Source organism: Microcaecilia unicolor, chromosome 2, assembly GCF_901765095.1.
Source record: "Microcaecilia unicolor chromosome 2, aMicUni1.1, whole genome shotgun sequence".
NCBI classification, from domain to species: domain Eukaryota; kingdom Metazoa; phylum Chordata; class Amphibia; order Gymnophiona; family Siphonopidae; genus Microcaecilia; species Microcaecilia unicolor.
This window is the reverse complement of record NC_044032.1, coordinates 559,501,818-559,525,407: the sequence shown is the minus strand read 5'-3', so window position 1 is coordinate 559,525,407 and position 23,590 is coordinate 559,501,818. Positions and strand designations below refer to the sequence as shown.

General features: G+C 40.5%; 1 protein-coding gene across 1 annotated transcript in view; it reads left to right on the top strand.

The window, feature by feature from the left end:
- PPAT (phosphoribosyl pyrophosphate amidotransferase) overlaps nt 1-23,590 on the top strand; it is a 69,528-nt gene that overhangs the window by 26,925 nt on the left and 19,013 nt on the right. Inside the window, exons 7-9 of the mRNA XM_030191429.1 lie at nt 4,534-4,685; nt 8,361-8,488; nt 9,338-9,559. Of these exons, the coding sequence (XP_030047289.1) occupies nt 4,534-4,685; nt 8,361-8,488; nt 9,338-9,559 (502 nt within the window). The remainder of the gene's footprint in view (nt 1-4,533; nt 4,686-8,360; nt 8,489-9,337; nt 9,560-23,590) is intronic.

The following is a 23,590-nucleotide window of genomic DNA, read 5'->3' as shown; positions in this document are numbered from 1 at the left end:
GCAGATGCTTTGTATGACATTCTCAGAGCCTTTGCCAAATGTATGTCCCTAGCTCTCTGAGCGCAGGTGGCTATGGCTGAGTCACTGGGCAGCTAATAATTGCATCCAAATCACGTCATGCTAAATTGCCATTCAGAGGCAAGCTCCTCTCTGGAGTAGATCTTGAAAAAAAATAGTTAGATTTGGGGGATTCTATGGTTCAGCGCCTTCCCAAGGACAAACCCAGGGCTCAACTCAGGACAGCTAAGGCTCATTTTAGGGAAGCTAAACCGTACATACCAGGAAAATCTGGAGTTTCTAACTAGAAGCTGCATTTTCATCAACCTCAGTCTTCTTTCAAGGAGGCAAGAAGTCATTGTCAACCTCTGCTAAACCCACCTCATCTACTAACCCCTCACATGACAGGGATGAGGTTTGGTCCTTGTTGCACATTATAGGGAGACATCTATTCTTCTTTTACAAGGAGTGGGCCAACATCACGTCAGACCAGTGGGTCAGACATCATTCATCATGTCTACAAACTGGAGTTTTGCAGGCCTATTGTAGATCTATTCCTAGTCTCCCCTTGTACCAAACCAAGCAAATGTCAGGTAGTGCAGGATACTTTGTTGTCTTTGCTACTCCTCGGTGCAATTCAGCCTGTTCTTCAAGGAGAAAAAGGAACGGGAAGATATTCAATCTATTTTGTTGTGCCAAAGAGAGAGCACACCTTTTGTCCAGTTTTGGATCTCGAAGGAGGAGTCAAATCCCTCAAGATACAGCTTCAGTATGGAAACCCTAAGATCTGTCATAGCCTTGGTCCAGCCGGGAGAGTTTTTCACCTCCTAGATCTGAAAGAGGCTTTCTATATTCCAATCTGGCCTCCTCACAAAAAGTTCCTCCGGTTCACGATCCTAGGGAATCATTTTCAATTTACAGCCATGCTGTTTGGACTGGTGACTGCTTCCAGTACCTTATTCAAGGTCATGGTGGCAGTGGCTGCTTTCCTGCGCAAATGGGGAATCCAGGTCCACCCTTACCTGGATGATTGGCTCATTTGGGCCCCATCATATCAGGAGAGCTTTCACAATATGACCACGGTAACATCTCTTCTGGATTTTCTAGGTTGGGTGGTGAACCACAGCAAGAGTAATTTAATTCTGACTCAAACTCGCGAGTATCAAGGAGTTTGGTTCACCACAAAAGAAGGGAGAGTCTTTCTACCACTGTCTCACCAGTGGAAGCTACAATATCAGATCATAAATCATCTGTCCCTTCCCTGTCCATGAGTTTGGAATTATGTTCAGGTTCTGGGGTCAATGGCAGACATTCTGGATATTCTTCCTTGGGCCAGGTTCCATATGAGACCTCTTTAGTCTTCTGTGTTGAGTTGGTGGTCTCCGAACATTATGACCAGTTAGTTCCTTGGACAACTCAGGCCAAGATGAGTTTGAAATGGTGGCTCCATACTGCAGACATTCAAGCGTAACTTCCATTGTACACTCCAAATTGGTGCATACTCAGTTCTGATGTCAGCCTGTTCAGCTGGGAAGCACATTGTCTTCAAGAAACAGCACAGGGCTGATGGACAGAGATAGAGGAACCTTGGTCCATCAATAGGTTGGAGCTCCGAGCAGTTCAGAAGGCTGTACTAGCCTTTGCCCCTCTTTTGCAAGGGAGGCCAGTGCGGATCTTCTCGGACAACATGACAGTTTCAGACATCAGTAGGAAGGGGGGAACAAAGAGTTTTTCCCTAACCATGGAATCTCAGCTTCTCGTTCAGTGGGTGGAGAAGAACATTCCTCTGATATCAGTGACCCACACTGTGGGATCACTAAATACTCAGGCAGACTGCCTGAACAGAGTCTCTCTAGATCCAGGGGAATGGCAGCTCTCGAGAGCAGCATTCAGTCTCATCACATCCCACTCGGGAATGCCAATTTTGGATCTCATGGCATCCAGTCGCAATGTGCAAGTTGACAAGTTCTTCAGTTGTTGAAAAGAAATGGGCTCGTTGGAGATAGATGTGTTGGTGTAACTTTGGCCAACAATAGGTCTCCTCCATCTTTTCTCAGTGGCCGATGATAGGCAGAGCATTGCACCGCATTGCTCTTCATCCAGGCCAGGTGGTTCTGTAGCACCAGATTGGCCAAGGAGACCTTGGTATGTGGACATCGTGCGTCTTTGTCACGCCTCTATTGCATCTTCCTCAACAGAAAGGACTCATATATCACGGTCCAATTCTCATGGAGGGTCCCTCCCCCTTTGTTCATATGGCCTGGCTATTGAGAGGTGCGTCTAAGGAAGAAGGATTATTCAGAACAGGTTATTACCACTTCAAGTACGGAAACGTTTAACTTCAGCTTCTTATCCTAGAGTTTGGAGAAATTTTTCCATTTAAGGCTTCTTTGACCCACATACTAGCCTTTCTATAAGAGAGTTTTTAAGAGAGGATTGGCACTCAATTCTCTCAAAGTTAGTCACAGCCTTGGCATGTTATCATGGGTCGTATCCACAATATTTCTCTTGCTGCACATCCAGATATTGTACTTTTTGTTTGAAAGGAATTACTCATTTGTATCATCCTCTTCAGAAGGTCTGTCCAGAGTGGATTCTTTGTTTGGTCCTACAGACTCATAAGTGTTGCCACACTGGGACAGACCAAAGGTCCATCCAGCCCAGCATCCTGTTTCTTACAGTAGACAATCCAAGTCACAGATACCTGGCAAGATCCTGAAAAAGTTCACTACATTTTAAGCTACTTATCCCAGAAATAGCAGTTGATTTTCCCCAAGTCAATTTAACAATGGTCTATGGACTTTTCCTTTAAGAAGCTGTCCAGACCTTTTTTAAACCCTGCTAAGCTAACCGCCTTTACCACATTCTCTGGCAATGAATTCCAGAATTTAATTACACGAGTGAAGAAAAGTTTCTCCGATTTGTATTAAATTTACTACTTTCTAGTTTCATCACATGCCCCCTAGTTCTAGTATTGTTGGAAAGAGTAAACATATGATTCATGTCTACCCGTTCCACTCCACTCATTATTTTATAGACCTCTGTCATATCTCCCCTTTATTTGAACCTCTTCGTAAAGCCATTCTTAATGATCTGACTTTAAAGTCTGTTTTCTTGTTACCTTATCTTCGGCATGGAGATTCTCAGAGCTTCAAGTTCGTTCTTGTAGAGATCCCTTTTTTTTTGTTTTTTAGAAGAGGGGGTTGTTTATATTTGAACGGTTCCCTCTTTCTTTCTGAAGATTCTCATCATATTAACCAAACTGTTTTCCTTCCTTCTTTTTCTGTGAAAGATTATGCTTCAGACTACTCTTCACCTCTTGGATGTCAAGCGAGTGCTCATGTGTTCTCGATTCTACCAATGATTTTTAGATGTTCTGATCATCGTTTTGTTCTCTCTTCCGGACCCGGGAAGGGTCTACCAGCTTCCAAAGCGATGGTGGCTAGATGATTGAAGGAAACTATCTTTGGCTCATGTCCTCTCGGGTAAATCTGCTCTATTGCAGGTTAGAGCTCATTCCACTAGATCTCTTTCTATTTCTTTTGCAGAATTACAATATATCTCGTTGGAAGAAATTTGTAGATCCAGCTACATTGTCTTCTCATTCTTTTGTCAAGCATTATTGCTTAGACATTGCACCGAGATGCTTTCTGCAGGGTTATTACACCCCCTCCCTACTTAAGGATTGCTTTTCCACATCCCATTAGTCTGGACTGATCCTTTGACGTAATGGAAGGAAAAATTAGTTCTTACCTGATTCTTTCCTTTAGTCTCAAAGTATCAGTCCAGAACCTACCTTTCTTGCATACTCTATTGGCTCTAAGTGTGTATAGCTATATTGTTTCTTTACGTCTAAGGTACATATTTAGTCCATTATTCAATTGTTTCTATTGTTCTCATAGAGGTTGGAGATTTTTTTAGCTAAAAGTTGTTCTTTCCACTGCTTAACTATCAAATACTGGCTGAGCTATTCTGCACACGTCCCTATAATGCACAGTTCATTAGTGCTAGTGCTCTCTATCTCCACCTGCTGGCAGATGGGCATAACCCATTAGTCTGGACTGATTCTTTGAGACTAAAGGAAAGAAAATTATCAGGTTAAGAACTCATTTTTCCTTTTGAGCCACTCAGGTTGCTCAGTGTTGGTGCCATGCATAAGTTTTCCAACTCAATCCTTGAGTTGGGTCTTCCATTCCCTAGGTTGGCAGGGGTTACAAATACTGCAGAGGGTAATGTTCACGACCCCCAGACAGGAGATAATTAGTCTTTTAGAGTGAATGGCTGGATTTTGGACCCATTATTGCAGGGTTCCAGAGGGCACCCTGGCTCATGGCACTCAGCCCAACATCATCGCTGCAGTGTCCAGACAGGTGCATGGGGGAAAGGGGGAAGGTGGAAAACTCCAGATACTTACGACTGAAGGCTCATGGGCCAGATGTCATGCCTGATTATAGTTGAGGTGCAAGTACAAAGGAATAGGAGGAAATTACGGGGTTAAAAAAATGAGTTTGAGCAAGCAGAACAATTTCTTTTCAGATATGATCGTGAAGTGGCACCTGGAGAAATTGTGAAGCTGTCTAGGCATGGGGTCCAGACACTTGATATTGTACCCAGACCCAGAGGAGATACTGCAGCTTTCTGTATTTTTGAGTATGTTTATTTTTCCAGGCCTGACTCCATCTTTGAAGGTAAGAAGACAAATTTTAATCCGCTATTTTCTAGATATGTGCTGCATCTCACTCTGCTTCTCTCTATCGGCCCTTTTGATTGCGACATCAGAGAAAAGATGTACTGCTACCACTGCTTTCTCATCTTGCTGGGGTTTGACATTTGTGTATAACCATGTGACAAGATGGAAGTGTTTAAGGAGTAAAATAATGGGTCGAAAAATGCAGGTCACACTTCAAGAGAGTACAAAGTGTTTATTCAGCACAGGAGATCTTGCATAATAAAAAGCTCCACAGAGGCCATGTTTCACCCAAACATGTAGAAAGTACATATCACAAAAGATGAATCTATGCACATTAAAATCTTAGTTGAATTCAAATAATATTGAAAACAAATAATTAATATAACCTGTAAAAGTAATGAATAAAACAGTTTTAAAAACACTTGTAGCTTCTCGCCCAGCAGTACTTTGCTGTCGTAAACAGCAGTATCAATTATGAACAGGCAGAATCTGACAGGCTTGCTACCTATCTCTCTCTCAGGGTCAAAGTTCAGCAGGAATAAATTAAAAAGAAACTTAAAAATGTAAAAAAAACCCAGCCACTAGTGATTAACTACAATCATAACAGAAATCAGGACAGTTGGAGTAAAAGACACCTGCCATTGGCAGAGGGCAATATGTCCTCTCAGATAGGATTTTAAATAATAATGAAATTGTCATCTTAGAGAAAGGAATGTTGTTCACTCCCATCCCTAGCTACAACACGTTTAACACAAGGATAGATCTTTTGAAACTAACAAGGAAATTTAATATAATTGATCACTTCTAAAGAGAACTGCTAGTAATGTTGATATATCCATTGTCAAGCGGGATAGTAGATGGATACCCTCTGGCAGTGTAAACCATGTGATGCAAATATATGAAAGCCTAGTCATTAGAGTGATTAGTAAATTAGAAGGCAAAAAGAAAAGATTTCAACACATCCAAAGAAGATATATGTGCAATCGAATCATTGAAGGATATGACTGTTGTAATTAAGCAGGTGGATCCACCTCTGTTCTTTATAGTTTAACAATTTGTTACTATCGCCATCCTCCCACCCGAATTCAGTCTTATCAATGACCCGTCACCTTATCTCATCAACTGCATGTTTTTCCTGAACCCAGTGGGCAACAAGAATCATTACCCTGTTCTAAATCCGCGACTTGTGTTCAGTCAAATGTGACTTAATAGGATGACTAGAACATACAATATATATCACAAGGACACTTGAGTACATAAACCACATTATATTTATACATCAGATTATAGCAGGACGTCATACGACTTGTGATTCAAAAAGTGCAGGGTGACTATCTGATCATATCAGATTTGTCAACAATGCAACAGGACCATAGTAAAAGCCAATGAATGCTTAGGGTGCATAGGGAAAGGTTTATAAGCAGCTGAGAAAGAGTGGTGATGTGGCCTTTGTATGGGTGGACCTTGGCTGTAGCATGGCTCCAGCTCTGGAGGTCAGACTTCCGAAAGAATATAGACAGAGTGGAGACCCCAAAGAAGGGATATCAGAATGGTGTAAGGTCTGCACTATAAGTGAGATTTAGGGGTAAAAATATATGGAGAGGCTGGGTTATGATGGACATTCTCATACATCAGTATTATAAATAATATACAAGACAATTGTTTTTCAGTGAAAATGAAAGAACCAAGGTTTATGGTATGAGATTAAAAGAGGTTAGATTGAACAATATTTTAAGGAATATAGTGTCCAAAGAAAATTGGGGGAATCTTCCCTACCCCTTTCTTTCCCTTGCAATTACAGGACAGATAAGAGAGGGAACAGGAAATTCAAAGGGGAAGGGCCTCAGGTGATCTGCACATGGTGGAAGCTTATGGTACCAGATTCTAACTGAGCTGCTAAGCCCCAAAGAGCATAAAGAAGCTGCACTTCCTCCCTGCTCCATTTGGAGTTAACATCACTTCTGTGTATGGTAGAGGAGTGAGCCAAATTGCTTGTTACTTTGAGTTTCCTGTTTAGCAGGGAGGGGTGTGGTTCTTTAGCAGAATGAAAATGATCTTTTTGAAGCAGGAGCTTTGCAGAATGTTCTGCAGAGAGGGGAGAGATACTGTACTACCACTGATAATAATTAGGGCTGTTCAATTAAAATTTTTAATCACATAGTTGGTCGCAGTTAAAATTTTAGATCACACGATTACTCGCATCAAGGGTCCCCCTCACATTTTCTCCTGTACAGTGAAAAATATACACAGCAGAAATAAATTCTTAAAACTGACATATTTCAATTACTAAACTGAAATAAAATAACTTTTCTTTTTTTTTTTTTTTTTTTTTTTTACATTTGTACCCCGCGCTTTCCCACTCATGGCAGGCTCAATGCGGCTTACCTTTGCTATCTTGTGATTTTATTTTTCTAATCACTTCTTTCCTGGTTTAGCTTTCCTCTGTCTGTGCACTGAACTGTTTCCAGGGCATCCTATCCGTTCATTATTTCTTTCTCTCCACTTCTTTCCCTATATTCATCCTTCAAGTTCAACTTTCTTCCATTTTTCTTCCTCCTGTCTAGTTTTCATCTATTCTCTTTCCTTTACCTCTCATCCATGGACACCATTTCCTCTCTTCTTTCTTCTCTTCCATTCCCCTCCATGGGTACAATTTCCTCTCTTCTTCCCTCCCCTCCATGGGCACCATCTCCTCTCCTCTCCTTTCCCCTCCCTATATGGGCACCATCTCCTCTCTTTCTTCCCCTCTGCTCCCTTCCCCCCCATGGTCACCATCTCGTCCCTTCCCTTCCTTTCCCCTCCCCTCTATGGCCATCCCTTCCCCCCTTCCAAGGGCACCATCTCTTTCCTCCTCCCATGCCCTTCCCCTGCATGGGAAGAATCTCCCTTGTTTGTTTTTCAGATCCTGGCATCTTTGCCTGGCTGGACTATATATCCCCTCCCCTTTGCCTGCACTCTGGCATCTTGCACTCTCCTTCCCCCTACCAGCCACCTCAGTCTCTCAGTTTTCTCCCATGAGCACCAACATCTTTCGCTGCCTCTCTTCTGTCCCTGCACACAAGCATCTGACTCTCCCCAACTCTCCCTGCTCACCTTTACTGTCGCTTGTCTCAAACCGGGAGCCCTCCTTCTGTAGTGAGTAGTGTCCTGCCGACAGGCAACAGGAAGTTGTGTCCGAAGAGGTGGGAGCTACAGATGGAGGGCTCCCAGCTCGAAAGAAGCAGCGTGCGTCACACTTCCTTGGATCTTCAGACAGAAAAGGCAAGCTAGAAGGGGGGGAGGAAGAGGGAGATACCAGACCCATGTGCATGCGGGAGGAGGCGGGGTGGCAGTGAGGTGGAAGCAGGAGAAAGCTGAAAGAAGAGGACAAAGGGAGAGACTGAGAGAGATGCAGGTAACGGGGCAAGAAGCAAGGAATGTAATGTGACACGTTAAAAATGCATTAAATAGCCCTAATAAACATTTCTATAGCTCTGCTAGATGTATGCAGCGCTGTACATGTTATATGCAGGTACTTTCTCTGTGCCTAGAGGGCTCACAATCGAAGTTTCTGTACATGGAGCAATAGTGGGTTAAGTGACTTGTCCAAGGTCACAAGGAGCTGCAGTTAGAGTGAATATGCTAAAGCAGTAGCTGGAACTCTTGGGAACACACGTGTCTTTAATTACCATAGGTCAGATGGTGTATTCAGTGAGACAGAGGTGTGGGCGGCAGCTTGCTATCGAGGCACCGGTGGAAGCCGACCTGGTCAGCACAGTGCCTGAGTCTGCGACTCCAGCTGCTCTCGGCTATGCAGAACAGGTAGAGTGATGTTTCTGAAGCAAATGTGGAGTTCTAGCTTTTGTTGTAAATTTATTTTTTTATTTATTAGGATTTATTTACCGCCTTTTTGAAGGAATTCACTCAAGGCGGTGTACAGTAAGAATAGATCAAACATGAGCAATAGACAATTACAGCAGTAAAAATATTCAAAAACAATACAAAGTATGGCATGGTATACTATTTACAGTGTCAACACAATACGTAATAGAACATTATAAGTGATAGCGAAGGGTAAAGCAAAGATGTAACATATAGAAGGGTAAGAAAGTAGGAAGAGTTAGAAATGCAGAATTCTTTGCTTTCTTCTTTTCTAACTTTCTTGCTATGCTATTAGTCTTTTATCTCGCAAAATCCCTAAAATACAGGTTCAGAGCAGGTTACATTAGACATAAAAATTAACAAGAAACATGCATAGTGTTATTCATAATATGCTACACATTCAATTAGAATGTGTTGTGTTTTCATTTCTACCCCCTTTAAATATTAGGAAGGGGGAGAGGCTAAGAAATGTTTGTAAAAACAGGTTCTTAATTTTTTTTTTAAGAATATTTATTATTTTAGTGGAAAGATGTCTTTCTCTTTCATGTTCCAAGCTGATATAAAATAACAGTTATGAAAACACAGCTTGACCTTCCGAAGACATTTGTCAGTTTCCTCCCTTCTGTTAAATGGGAAGAGAAATGCTTTTAGGATTGTTTTTTTTTTTCCTTTTCTGATTTAGTTGAATGTTATAATGCTGCATGGAAATATTCAGACCACTGAAAGGCTGTTCGTTTATATTGAATATTGAGCAATGATTAGACTAATTCGTGTCTGTGATTTTTGCAGTGTGGGCTGCGGTACGTGGAAGTTCTGTGCAAAAATCGGTATGTTGGAAGGACGTTTATTCAGCCAAACATGAGACTGAGGCAGCTTGGTGTGGCAAAAAAATTTGGAGTTCTCTCAGACAACTTTGCGGGTAAAAAGGTTGTCCTAGTAGACGATTCTATAGTGAGAGGAAATACAATTTCACCCATTATAAAGCTGCTGAGAGACTCCGGCGCTAAGGAGGTAAGAGAACTGATGAAAAGAGGGTAATAGCTTTGAGCATAGTGAAGTGTAGCTTGATGAGAACAAGTTGGTTTCTGGTTTGAATTTCAAATTACTTTTGAGCAGCCACTTGTGGTCAAGCAGAGGAACGTGTGGAAATCTGTAGAGCTGCTGCCAGACGTATTCCCTGGGTAAATAGTCCTTCCCTGTTGTAGGAGCAATTGGATTGCATTCTCGTCTTGGCTCACACACATCAGAACCTCCTCGTATCTAAATTCCATTAGTATGCAGGGACTCATTCAATTTCGTTTTAAGTCACTGCAGCTGTATACAAGCATAGTCCATAACTTAAAACAATCCTAGTTCCCAGCTATGTTCAGTCGCCTGCCAGATTCAAGCTTTAAAGGTATCCAGTTAGAGAGTTGTAGATGCTAGTTATGTAAAGCAGCATAAAAAAAGTGCTGTCGTGTAGGATGCAGAAATCCAAGGACACAGTTGAGGGAGGGGAGAGATAGTGATGTGCATCAATCAAGAGAGACTGTGGAGGAAGCTACAGGAACATTAGTTTGAATTTAACTATGAGTAAATTAGTGGAGTCACTGCTAAAGGAAAGAACAGGATCTTGAATCAGCTAGGTTACATGAGCTGAGGCCATGTGTGGGTTCGGCTTTTTTTTGTTTTGTTTTTTAAATAACCAAAAGTTGTCCCATGGTGTTATCAAAGGGAGGTTCTATTATATCTTACGGTATTTAAATGTCTGTAAGTAATAAAATGGTGCAACAAGACAGCCAGAGCCAGAAGAATGTTGGCATGCATAGAAAAATCACTCGAAAGGTTCAGTGATCTTCTCTAGTGAGGAAATCTCAAATATCACTATCAAACAATCCCAGCGCTCCAAATACTCACACTTAATGCTGCATTCATTATCCAAAAGATATTTATATTTTTTTTATACATGTTTTTTTTTTTTTGGACCATCAGCGGTGACCGCTATTCTATGCTATGCTACACAGTTCTTCTATTCCGCAGTACCAAAAATAGTTCAATGTGGATTACAATAAGTGTATACTTCTGACTTGCCTCTGGGACAGAAGTATCCTTCTGAAGGAGTAAATCTTTACTCCTCCAGGCAGAATTCCAGGCAAGAAAAACTCTGGCTACTAAATAAGTATTAGACATAATAAATGTTTATTCAAATTGTCAAAGAAGCCAATCAGTAATTATTAAAATAGTAACAAATAAACTCCCAATACAGTATAATATGTAGCAAATAAAAACAGAGTTTCAATATGTCCACCTGCTAGTGTAGGCACATTGAGGCTTGCCATCCTCAGTTCTGTTTCCTGTTAAATACTTTTTTCTTCCTTTCTTCCCTTCCTACCTAATGAATATGCATATTTCCAGAATATTCTGTTTCCTGTTATGAATCAAATTCTATCATTTATTCCCTTATTATATTGGCAGTTAGGGCCTCTCATGCATATAAGCATAAGTTTTCATTTGATAATGGGGTATGTTACCAAGTTACTACCCCCACCCTCGTACTAGGGCTATAGTTTTGCCCACACCTACTCACTTCTCCTTCTGATTATCTGGATACAGCAGGTGTCCTTAGTCATAGGAGTCTCTGACTCTGGCTCAATTGCTGACCAGCAACTTATCACAAGTTAGCACAGGCCAAAATGTCAAACCATAAACTTCTACAGTCTTAGAAAGTAGGTACCAGAAAAATGCTGTTTTACAATTCTAGATCTGCTCCCAGCTCAAAAAAACAGAGATATGTATGGTTTGCACCTTTTCATGGCCTTTATGCTAAAAAAACAACAAGGCAAACGATCTGCAAATTCCAACGTGGAAAATAAAACAGCAGATCAATATAATTTATTAATGATACCATATATCAGAAAGTTGCCCGACACAGGCCATGTTTCGCCCAAAGGGGCTGTGTCAGGGAGTAAAATAGACAAACACATGAAATTACAAATATAAAAACATAATGTGTGGTGTGTGCATATGAAATATATATAAAACATAGACATAGATCTTCCACATTATATAAAAATGTAAATAATATATAAACAAAATATTAATAAATACAAAAAACATACATTATCCAGATAAGTCGCTATACCCACTTGCAAAGTTAATAGAAGTATATTTGTGTATATTGTTTCAGCAAATTAAAGGCACTTATACAAACATGTACATGAATACTAAAAACATAAACATATATCATAATAAGCAATCAAATAATATGATAAGAATGAAAATAGGACACTAAAGTAGGACCTTCTGATAGGGACAACTATTTAAAAAAAATAATGAAAATACAAATATAAAAATATCAATCAAAATGACAATAATCAGAATTTAAAAAAATAAAAAATAATGAAATAAATAAAAATAAATAGATGATAAATAAAAAGTATAGAAAAAAATCAAAGATAAAAATAAATGAACTGGATGCTCTCTTACAATACTCATAAAAAGAACAGAATAAAAACTAGATCAAATGCTTATGATGCTCATAAAAGAAAAACCAGCACATTCAGCAAGTCCCTAAATAAACAAGACAAAGAGTTACCCGTCGTTCAACATAAACTCATCAAATTGTTAAAACATATAATAAATATATATAAAATGGCCGAAGGAACCCCCATGTATTGCCTTACTATTCGATGACATACATAGAGGCATATTTTCAAAGCACTTAGCCTCCCAAAGTTCCATAGAACCTATGGAACTTAGCCTCCCAAAGTGCTTTGAAAATATGCCTCATAGTGTCCCAAATTAAACTACAATTGAGAATGCACTTACTGTTTGTATGTTTTAATCGCCAAGGGATACTCCGCTACTAATGCTGGAAAAGCTGACAGAGGTTTCGTATAGTGCTTATATACCTCATTTCCAGGTCAAAGTTTTTTAAAACGCGCCAAAAAATAAACTCTTCAAATTGTCAAAACTTAAAATGAATATTTATAAAATGTCTAAAGGAACACACGGTGTTTCAAAAATTACTCAAAGAAACTCCTAGGGTTTGCAAGAATCAGATTGATAAAATACCGGGTCTTCCACATGTCATCTTAGAATTACTCGGCAAAAAAAAAAAATGCTAACTAATATAAAACTACAACATTGGACCACTCATAATTAAAACAACAGATGTAAAAATGAATATAGCCCCACATTGATCAAATCTTTAATATTAGCACCAGCAATTTAAATAAGATAACCGGATAAATAATGTGGGAATTTATAAATGATACAAAATATACAAAAAATATAGTAATTGTAATTACACTATGAAAGGTATTTTTAAAAAGTTTTAATTTCCTTTCAAAAAAATGAAATCAGTAGAATGCGGATCTGTATTGCTAATGAGTTCCACACCAACACTATCTGATAATGTATTGAAGAGTCAAACAGTCGCCATTGTTTAACTTGCTTAACTGAAGGAAAACTGAGTAGCATTTGATTGCGAGTTCTGCTAATAACTGTATTTGAAAGAAATATTACCCAATCAGGCAAGTATAACGGGGCAATTCCATACATGATTTTATAGGGTAGAGCAGTGGTTCCCAAACCTGGTGCCGGAGGCATCCCAGCCATTCAGGTTTTCAGGATATCCACAGTGAATATTCATGAAAGATATTGCATGTACTGCCTCCACTGCATGCAAATCTCTCTCATGAATATTCATTGTGGATATCCTAAAAACCTGACTGGCTGTGGTACCCCCAGGACCAGGTTGGGGAACCCCACTGGGCTAGAGTACAAAGTTTAAACCATACTCTTGTCTGTATAGGCAACCAATGAAGTTCTTTCAACAACAAAGATGGTGAACAAGAGCTTGTAGCTGAAAATATTAACCTAGCAGCTGTATTCTGAACAAGTTGGAGACTTTTTATCAACATTAATGAACAGCCAATATAAATAATATTACAATAGTCAAGTCTGGGCAATATTAGCACCTGCACCAGCAATTTAAATTTCTGTATCTCAAAATACTTTCCAATTAATTTCACAGGTGCAGTATCTTTGTATGCTCTTGATTTAACCGATTCGTCATAGGTCCATTAAATTTTTTAATTTTCTTTTGCATTTAAAAATCTTATTTGCTTAATTTTCATATTTCCTTAACTTTTCTCAGTGTTCCATATTTGTCGGTTACTTTCAGATATGGATATAGAACATTTAACTTAAAAATATGCCGGGGATCAGCTGTTCGCATAGTGCGTGTTTTGTCAACCTGCTTCAGGGGAGTTGGCCCACTGTAAAAAAACAAAAACAAATGATGTATTTATAATTTCAAAAGACTTATTTCCTATTTATTTTCTATATTTCAGAAATAAACAGCCAAATGCATAAGTACATAAGTAATGCCACACTGGGAAAAGACCAAGGGTCCATCGAGCCCAGCATCCTATCCACGACAGCGGCCAATCCAGGCCAAGGGCACCTGGCAAGCTTCCCAAACGTACAAACATTCTATACATGTTATTCCTGGAATTGTGGATTTTTCCCAAGTTCATTTAGTAGCGGTTTATGGACTTGTCCTTTAGGAAACCGTCTAACCCCTTTTTAAACTCTGCAGCAATTTGATTGTTACAAAAGCTTACCCAAGTGTTCTATTTATTTGGATGCTCAAAATTAAGTGATTCAAAATGTCGACTGCATCCTATATACAAACTTTCAAAGTAGTCACATGATAACACCAAGACCTAGCAGCTGAAGTTATTCAAATTAAGGACATCTATTCTATCTCTATCTCTAAATTCAAACCATTTGGAGATACTGAATTAAGATCATAGCCAAGTTCTTTATAATTTAAAAAATATCCCATATTACCACCCTCCCAGCCCATCTCTCTAGTATTAAAATCCTCCCACACAAAAGTTTTATTGTATGGTTGTAATCAATCCAGTGCAGTACCTGTTACAACTTTATTCAAAATGCGGGATTTGTGTGTGTTCAGTCATGTTCTGAATAGTCTTGATGACTGACCTATATAAATTAGATTATGTGGACAAATGATTATATACATTATATTTTTGGAAGTACATAATCCCTGTTTACTAAGCTGCGCTATAGGCGTGCTAGCGTTTTTTGTGTGCTAATGCTAGAGACACACCCATAAGAATATATGGGTGACTCTAGCGTTAGCGTGCGCTAATTTTTAGCACGCACTACAAACACTAGAGGACCTTATTAGTGTTAGATCTCAAAAAAAAATTTATTTTTTTTTGTTAAATCTGAGGATCAATCCAGTCTACACCTTCTGAAGTTTGATGCACACCATTGACATTCACCACATTTATAGTGGTCCACAGCTATAGGAGCATTTATAATCCAGCTTTCTTAATGGCTAAAGCTGAGTATCCTCTACAAATGAAAGTTAATTTCTCAGCCTGTACTTTAAATTCCGTTAAGGATGAACACAGTTTTCTAATCCTTAAACTGACTAATTGGAAGGCTAGCTTTTAATTTAAAATGTAAGTATGTATTTCTGGATACTGGCTTTTGATACGAAGTAGTTTGAATTGTATCACCTTGTTTATATCTAAAAAATCAATTTGATGAGAATGCAAACTTATAGTAAATTGAAGAGTAGGATTCAGAGAATTTAACAAATTAGAAATTCTTGCAAGCGATTCAAGGTGTCATTCCAAATGAAAAATATATCATCTAAAAATCTTTTTCCACAATGAAATTGCTTGAAACTATGAAGATGGCTATAATTGGAGTTCCCCAAATTCTGCTATATAAAGAGTAAGCGACCAAGGCAGGTAAAGAAGCCCCTGTTACTGCTACATGAATTTGTTCAAATAAATTACCCTGAAACTAAAAATAATTCCTTTTAATGAAGAATATGATAGCATGCAGACTTATTAGCTAAAATTCAGTCATTAAGGATTTATTATGGCAATCTCTGCTATGAATAGATAAGTCCGGTCTAGTCTGGGCTTCAATGACAATTCCAATAGTTGAAAAGTAAAGCAGTGTTGGGCAGACGTTTACGATCTGTGTACTGGAAATGGCAAGGACAGCTCAAGACTGAGTATGCATATGTTGGGCAGACCGGATGGACTATGCAGGTCATAATCTACTATGTCAATCTAAAATTTAAAAAGGGATGAACAAAACATCAAAATATCCCTGGATGAGTATGGATACAAAAATATCAGTTGTTGGTCATCAAACGGTATTTGAAGGTTCCACAGAAAATTCTGACCATTGTAGTCATAACACCACTTCATCTGTTCAATGTGACAAATACTTTTTTAGCCAACACATTCCAGAGGGCGAAAAACAAAACAGAAGAATAGAAGCATTAATAACTATTCAATCAACATGAAATTAAAGATTAGGTTTGCAACAAATTCCTACGTGCTTTTTTAGTGGACTTATGAACTTTAGTCTTTAAACAGAACTATTTTTGGTTTCAGGGTAATTTTTTTTTTTTTTTTTAACAAATCAAAGCATGTCAATGGGAGTTTCTTTAGCTTCCTCGGTTGCTACTCTTTGTATCCATCTTCATGTTTTCAGGTCTACCTTAACAGTTTATAGTATGGACATTTCTTCCAGGAATTTGTACAAACCTTTTTTAAACCCAGCCATGCTATCTGCATTTACCACTTTTTCTGGCAATGAGTTCTGTTGCTTAACATTGCGTGAAAAAATATTTTCCCCTGTTTTGTTTTAAATGTGCTACTAAATTCATGGAGTGTCCCCTAGTCTTTGTAGTTTTTGGAAGTGTGAACTGTCAATTTGCATTTACCTATTCCACTCCATTTCAAGATTTTATAAACCTTTATCATATTTTCACTTAGGTGTCTATTACCCAAGCTGAAGAGCCCTAATCTCTTTAATCTTTCCTCCATATGAGATTTGTTCCATCCCCTTAATGATTTGGGTCACCTTTCTCTGTACCTTTTCTAATTCAGCTATCTCTTTGTGAGATGTGGAACCAGAACTGCACACAGTAGCCAAGGTGCATTCGCACCATGGAGTGAAAGAGGCAAGATAATGATCTCTGTTCCTTACCTAATATTTCCCAGCGTTCTCTTAGCTTTTTTGGCTGCTGCACGATGAGCACAAGATTTCAACATTGTTTGCAATGATCCTTAAATCCTTTTCCTCTGTGGTGACTCCTACTGTGGAATCCAGCATCATGTAGCTATAATTTGGGTTACTCTTCCCAGTGTGCATTATTTTGCATTTGTCCACATTAAATTTCACCTGTCATTTGGATGCCCAGTCTCCCAAGGGTATCCTTCAATTTATCACATTTCATATACGAACTGTGAATAGTTTTGTGTTATCTGTAAATTCAATCACTTCTATCTCGTTCCTATTTCCAGATCATTTATAAATAAATTAAATAGCACCAGTCTCAGTATAGATCCTAGGGGCACTCTACTATTCACCCTCCTCTGTTAAGTGACATGGTCATTTAACCCTATTCTCTTTTAACCAGTTCCTAGTCCACAACAGGACATTCCATTACGTAGCTTCCCTCTATTACACAACCTGTTGTGTCCATCAACCAGCAGGTGGCGATAGAGAACTGAAAACTGAGCTGAGACATCACTCTTGACATCCAGTCCAGTTCCTCAGTATTTTCCATCTCCAGCAGATTGATGGACACATCTGGTTTTGAGCACTTTGCTCCTGGTCCAGTTGGTCATCTGGCCCCCAGTTGAGCTTTGCAGGTGGCTTGAGTCTGAAGAGTCATATCTGGAGGTTTTCATATCCATGTCTCTGAATTTACTACTTCCCTCCTTTTCACCTCTCCCCTATTTTCCTGTGGAGCTCTCCTTTTCCAGCACAACAAAAGGAGAAGGAAAGAGGTTTGTTGGAGAGCACGGGACAGAGTATCAGTCCTCAGCCTTTCTCATCTGTGGTAAGACTTGTGGAGATTGTGAGCTTCAGGGGAGCAGCCAGCAGTGGTAAGTCCAACTAGAGTATGACTCGGAACCACTTGGAAGGCTGCAAGTTCTACTTGGTACAGGGGAAGGGAGCCTGACTCACCGCTTGGGACATGTTGCGCTGTGCTTGTGATAGGGTGAATGGTGACTCCTGCAGAGGTAGTTAAACGGTGTTCCCGCCGACTGGCATCAGGGCATTGCAGTGTGTGCAAGCAGGGAATCCCAAGGGATGTGGCGGAAACAAGTTGGTGGTAGCACATCTTTGGATTTGGCTTAGCATCCAAAAATGCCGGGGTCCTCTTTCTTTGCAACAGGGCCCGTGCGCAGTTTTATGTAGGAGAACATGGGAACGGGCACTATTTTGTCAGGATCAACTGGCAGTGAGGAGCAGCCTCTCATCGTACATGGAGCATAGCTGCTATTTTACAGCCTCAGAGCCCAACAGAGCATTCAGCTGCATTTGGATCTTTGTTTTCTCTGGAGTTTATGTTGCTCTTACACCAGGCCTATTTACTGAAGCAGGGACAGTCAGAGTTGCTGCAAGGTTCTTCAGTTTTATGCTCCGCTGCCTCTTCGGCTCTTAAGAGATCTTGTTTAGACCTCCAGGAGTGAGCAGATGAGACTCTTCTCTGCTTCTCCCTCCTTATCTGATGTGGCCTCGGTCTATTCAGAGGAGCCATCGTTGAAGGAGCCGTTAGAGGAGGGAGATGATCCGAAAATACAGAGATGGTTTCATAAAGAGGAGCTCAGTACTCAAATTATTTCTGTGGCACTGCAGTGCTTTCTATTGAGGAGCCGCCTGCTTTGTTCCACCTTCGTTTATCATGAGGGGGCTTAGAGGTCCTTCTAAGGTCTTCCTGATGCATCCAGACATTCAGGACCTGATTTCAGCAGAATGGGTCTCACCAGATACGGGGCTGAGAGTGGGAAGAGCCATGGCTGGCATATACCCTTTAGTTCTGGAGGAGAAAGATAGTTAAATTCCAGCTTCCCAGGGTGGACTCCCTAGTTACAGCAGTGACTAAGAAGACCACCTAGCCAATGGAAAGGGGCATTGCTCTAAAAGACCTACAGGGTAGGAAGCTAGAAGGCTCACTGAAACAAGCCTTTGTAATGGTCTCTTAGGGTCTTAAAGCGACAGAGTGCAGCTCATTCGTGGCAAGAGTATGCCTGAAGTGGCATCAGCAGTCGGCAGCACAAGATGGGCACCTTTAGTCCCAGCTGGAAGCGGGGTTGGCCTACTTGACAGATGTTATTTGACATGTTACGAGTTACTGCCCGCAGTACGACTTTGGATGTCACGGCACGTTGGCAATTCTGGTTGCGGCATTGGGCAGTGGATGAAGAGTCAAAGTTATATCTAGTTAAAACTGCCCTTTTGGGGCAAGAGGCTATTTGGAGATGGTGTCGGTGAGAGAACTGGGAAAAGCTAAGCTGTAATGGTTGCAGGAGGATAAGCCGAAAGCCTCTGGTTGTCTGTCTCGATTTCAAGCCAGCAGAGAGTATCAGCCTGGTTGTCAAAATGGGAACCAAGGCAGTCGAGGTTCAGGCCACCATAGATTCCTTGCTGGCACTCCGGGCCATTGTTCCAGTTCCCCAGGCCAAACGGGCAAGGCAGATACTCCATCTACTTCAATGTCCTAAAAATGGAAGGCACCTCTCATTCAGGCTTGCATCTCAAAGGTATAAGCCGCTGCCTCAGAGTGTCCTGCTTTCACGTGGAGACACTAAGAGCAGTCATAGCCTCAGTTCAAGCGGGAGAATTTCTCACTGCCCTTGATCTCAACTAATATGGCCACTGCATCAGAGGCTTCTATGTTTTTGTGGTGCTAGGCCATCACTTTCAGTTTAGGGCTTTGCCCTTTGGTCTAGCCATGGCTCCAAGAACGTTTACTAAGGTTATAGTGGAGATTGCAGCCTTACTTTCAGCGCCAGGATATCGGAGGTCACCTGTGTCTCGGTGACTGGACCATTTCATGCATCATCCTATTCAGACAGTGTGATGACAGCGGACAAAGTTGTCCATCTGCTCTCAGGTTGGGTGATAAATTTTGAGAAGAGCAGACTAACTTCATTGCAGATGCTGGAGTATCTGGGTGTTTGGAGCGCAGGAGATCGAAGTTGGTTCAACTAGAGTTGCCAACTAGATCCAGATTCGCCTGACCCACAATCATTTGATGAAAGTGGAGGCAGGCCTCCCTTATGAGTTGGGCGAAGAAAACTCATCTCTGCTTGTCGGCACTCACATCATGGGGTCCTTGAATGTGGAAGTGGACTTTCTTACCAGGCTTTCCGTGGACCCAGGAGAATGGGACCTATCCAGCCAGGGGTTTCAGCTGATATTGGACTGATGTGGTTCTGATTCATTCATTGCTACCTTGCTTCAGGCTCGGAAACACTCTACATCCATGGCGTATGTGAAGGTATGGAGGACATTCGAGGACTGGTGTTCTGAGCGTGGTATTCTCTCCTTTCTGTTTAGTCTGCGCACATCCTAGCGTTTTTCCAGGCACGTCTTCAGAAAGGTTTGGTGTTGGGTTCAGGGGCTGACTACAGAACATGTCTCCCTAGCTCCCACCCACCCTCAGCTCAACTCTTTATTTATAATCAATTATTCAAATTATGACGAGAGTTTTAATTACATTTAGTTTCTGAGAAGCAAACAATAAATTACATATTATACCATATAATCTTAAGGCTCTTTATATTCATTTGATATCCTTAGTACCTTAGGAAGTTTTAATTAACTCTAATACTAAGATGCAGACAGCAGTCTAGCACAAAGAGGGGTGTGCTATCCAGTCTTTTGCATTGAGTGTCACGTGTATGATTTTCTCCCAATTGGTGAGAGTTTATATGTGTGTGCCTGATGCAAAGAGCTCCTAGCTTTCAGAGAAAGAGTTTATCTTGAGGCTAGAATAGCAGACTTGGAGGAGCTGAGGAAGACAGAGAAGTACATAGAGGAGGCCTACAGGGACATTGTGGAGAAGTCCCACCTCCAGTCTGGCAGCCCCTGTGCTGCCTTAGAGGAGAGCGGTCTTCTAAAAAGAGAGCATCACACTGGTGAAACTGGAAGTAATCCTGTAGCCAGGACCAACCCACCAGGGGATTCAATGTCCTCTTACACCAAGGATGTGTCTGCAGGAGCTCCTGCCCGGAAGGAAGGGTTAGGATGGCCGTTGTAGTTGGTGATTTGATTATTAGGCATATAGAAAGCTGGGTGGCTGGTGGACGTGAGGATCGCTTTGTCACTTGCCTGCCTGGTGCGAAGGTGGCAGACCTCACGCGTTACCTAGATAGGATTTTAGATAGTGCTGGGGAGGAGCCAGCTGTCTTGGTACATGTGGGTACAAATCACATAGGAAAATGTGAGAGAGAAGTTTCTGGAAGCAATTTAGACTCTTAGGTAGAAAGCTCAAATCCAGAACCTTTAGGTAGCATTTTCAAAAGTGTTCCCCATTCTACGTGCAGGGCCCAAGAGATGGGCAGAGCTCCGGAGTCTCAATTCATGGATGAGGCGATGGTGCAGGGAGGAGGGCTTTGGATTTGTAAGGAACTGGGCAACATTCTGGGGAATAGGGAGTCTATTCCGGAATGATGGGCTTTACCTTAATCATGGTGGGACCATGCTGCTGGCATCGGCATTTAAAAAGGAGATAGAGCAGCTTTTAAACTAGAAACTTGAGGAAGGCCGACAGTCGTTCAAAAGCGCATGGTTCAGAACAAGGTATCTTTCAAAGATATCACTAAAACAGGAAAGATAGGGTATCCCGATAACGAGGTTGCAATAGAACCCATAGTAGACCAGGTGTCTTTAAATAAAAAGCAAACAAAAGATTATAAAGTAACACTGTCAACTGCTGAGCAAGATGCAAATAGGAACAACAAACATATTTTGAAATGTCTATATGTGAATGCCAGAAGCCTAAGAAATAAGATGGGAGAGTTAGAATATATTGCACTAAATGAAAAATTGGATATAATAGGCATCTCTGAGACCTGGTGGAAGGAGGATAACCAGAGAGACTCTGTCATACAGGGGTCCAAATTATCTTGGAATCCCTATGGATTGAAATTCCTTGTGGAAAGGGGAAAAGGATAGTGATAGGAGTGTACTACCGTCCACCTGGCCAGGATGAACAGACGGATGTAGAAATGTTATCAGAAGTTAAGGAGGCTAACAAACTAGGGAACACAATGATAATGGGTGATTTTAATTACCCCGATATTGACTGGGAAAATGTGAGATCAGGGCATGCTATGGAGATAAAATTACTTGACGAAATCAAGGACTGCTTTATGGAGCAGCTGGTACAGGAGCCAACCAAGAGGAGGAAAAATTCTAGACCTAGTCCTTAGTGGAGCGCATGATCTGGTGCAGGAGGTAATGGTGCTGGGACCGCTCGATATCAGTGATTATAATATGATCAGATTTGATATCGGCTGTGGAGTAAGTACACACAGGAAATCCAATACGTCATAAAGGAGACTATGATAAAGTGAGAAGAATGGTGAAATATGCAAATCTCTCTTGCATATTCATTGTAGCTGTTCTGAAGATCCAACTGACTAGGTGCCTCCAGGATAGGATTAACCCTCAATCTGGAGTGTTGTTTAATGTCCTGTTATAATCAAATAATAATCCTTTAACTAATAACAGTTCTAAGAATTTACCAATTGCTTTCAAAATATAAACAAAAATAATTTATTCATATTTATTCCTCTCTAAATCAAAGTGCATAATACTAGTTACCGGGCAATCATTCACTCACTCACTCATAGATCTCTTTGTGCCAGTATACAACGGTGCTTGCTGAATGATACATTTACAAAACTAATGCCTAGGCTAATACACATACAGACTGCCTCTAAAAAAAACTCTGCATTCCTGCTTAATGCTTAGAAGCTAGAAGATCTGGGCATAAGATCTAGAGAGCTACTGCATAAGCAGGTGGAGACAAGTATGGTGTGTCCCCCTCCCCCCCCAGAGGGCAAGTACACAGAGTTCACGGAGTAAGCTGAGACGCATTTGGAGAGTTGGTTCTTAGTGCTTCTGGGCACTGGTTGATGACGTCTGCAGCTACCCGAGTTCTACCAAGTATCAATGAGTGAATTTGCTGCAGAGGATAAGTTTGAGTCTACAGGATATGTAATTCTTTCTGGTGGAGAGACATTTACAACAGTCTTTTCTCAGAGATTGGAGAGATGTTTAGATTGTAAGCTCCTTGAGCAGGGACTGTCCTTCTATGTTTGAATTGTACAGCGCTGCGTAACCCTGGTAGCGCTTTAGAAATGTTAAATAGTAGTAGTAGTAGTAGTATTACAGACTGTTTTTTCAGTGACCTTTACAGGTCTGCACGAACTTGGTAACAGGTTTAAAATGGACTGCCTTGAGGCAAAGTTTAGACATTCTAGCTTCTAAGCATTAAGCAGGAATGCAGAGTTTTTTTTTAGAGGCAGTCTGTATGTGTATTAGCCTAGGCATTAGTTTTGTAAATGTATCATTCAGCAAGCACCATTGTATACTGGCACAAAGAGAAGTATGAGTGAGTGAGTGACTGAATGCACGGTAACTAGTATTATGCACTTTGATTTAGAGAGGAATAAATATGAATAAATTATTTTGTTTATATTTTGAAAGCAATTGGTAAATTCTTAGAACTGTTATCATTAGTTACAGGACAGGATTAAGAGACGCTGAAAAGCAATAAGCTAAAAGCCTGATCTTGTGGCAAACTCTGCCACCGTCAGCACACCAGTCAGTTACTGCCACGGATCGTTTACCCCATGCATCATTTAAACTGTTCTATTCATATGCAGTTTGTTTTTACTTCCCATTTTGCATGTTTAAGTGTACTCTTTTTGTATGTGGTACCATATCAGATGAACACACAGAACAACAAACCCTCGCAGTTCGAATCGACAACACAACACATCGAAGGAGACAAAATGATGACAGGATGACACTTCAAATGAGTCCTGGATGACAATAAATATTTTAATTTTTAGAGCGTCATCCTGTCATCATTTTGTCTCCTTTGCTGTTTTGTGCTATATCAGATATCATTCAAAACTATCAAAACTCTTTACCATATTGAATGGAGCAAATATGTAGTCATTCCAT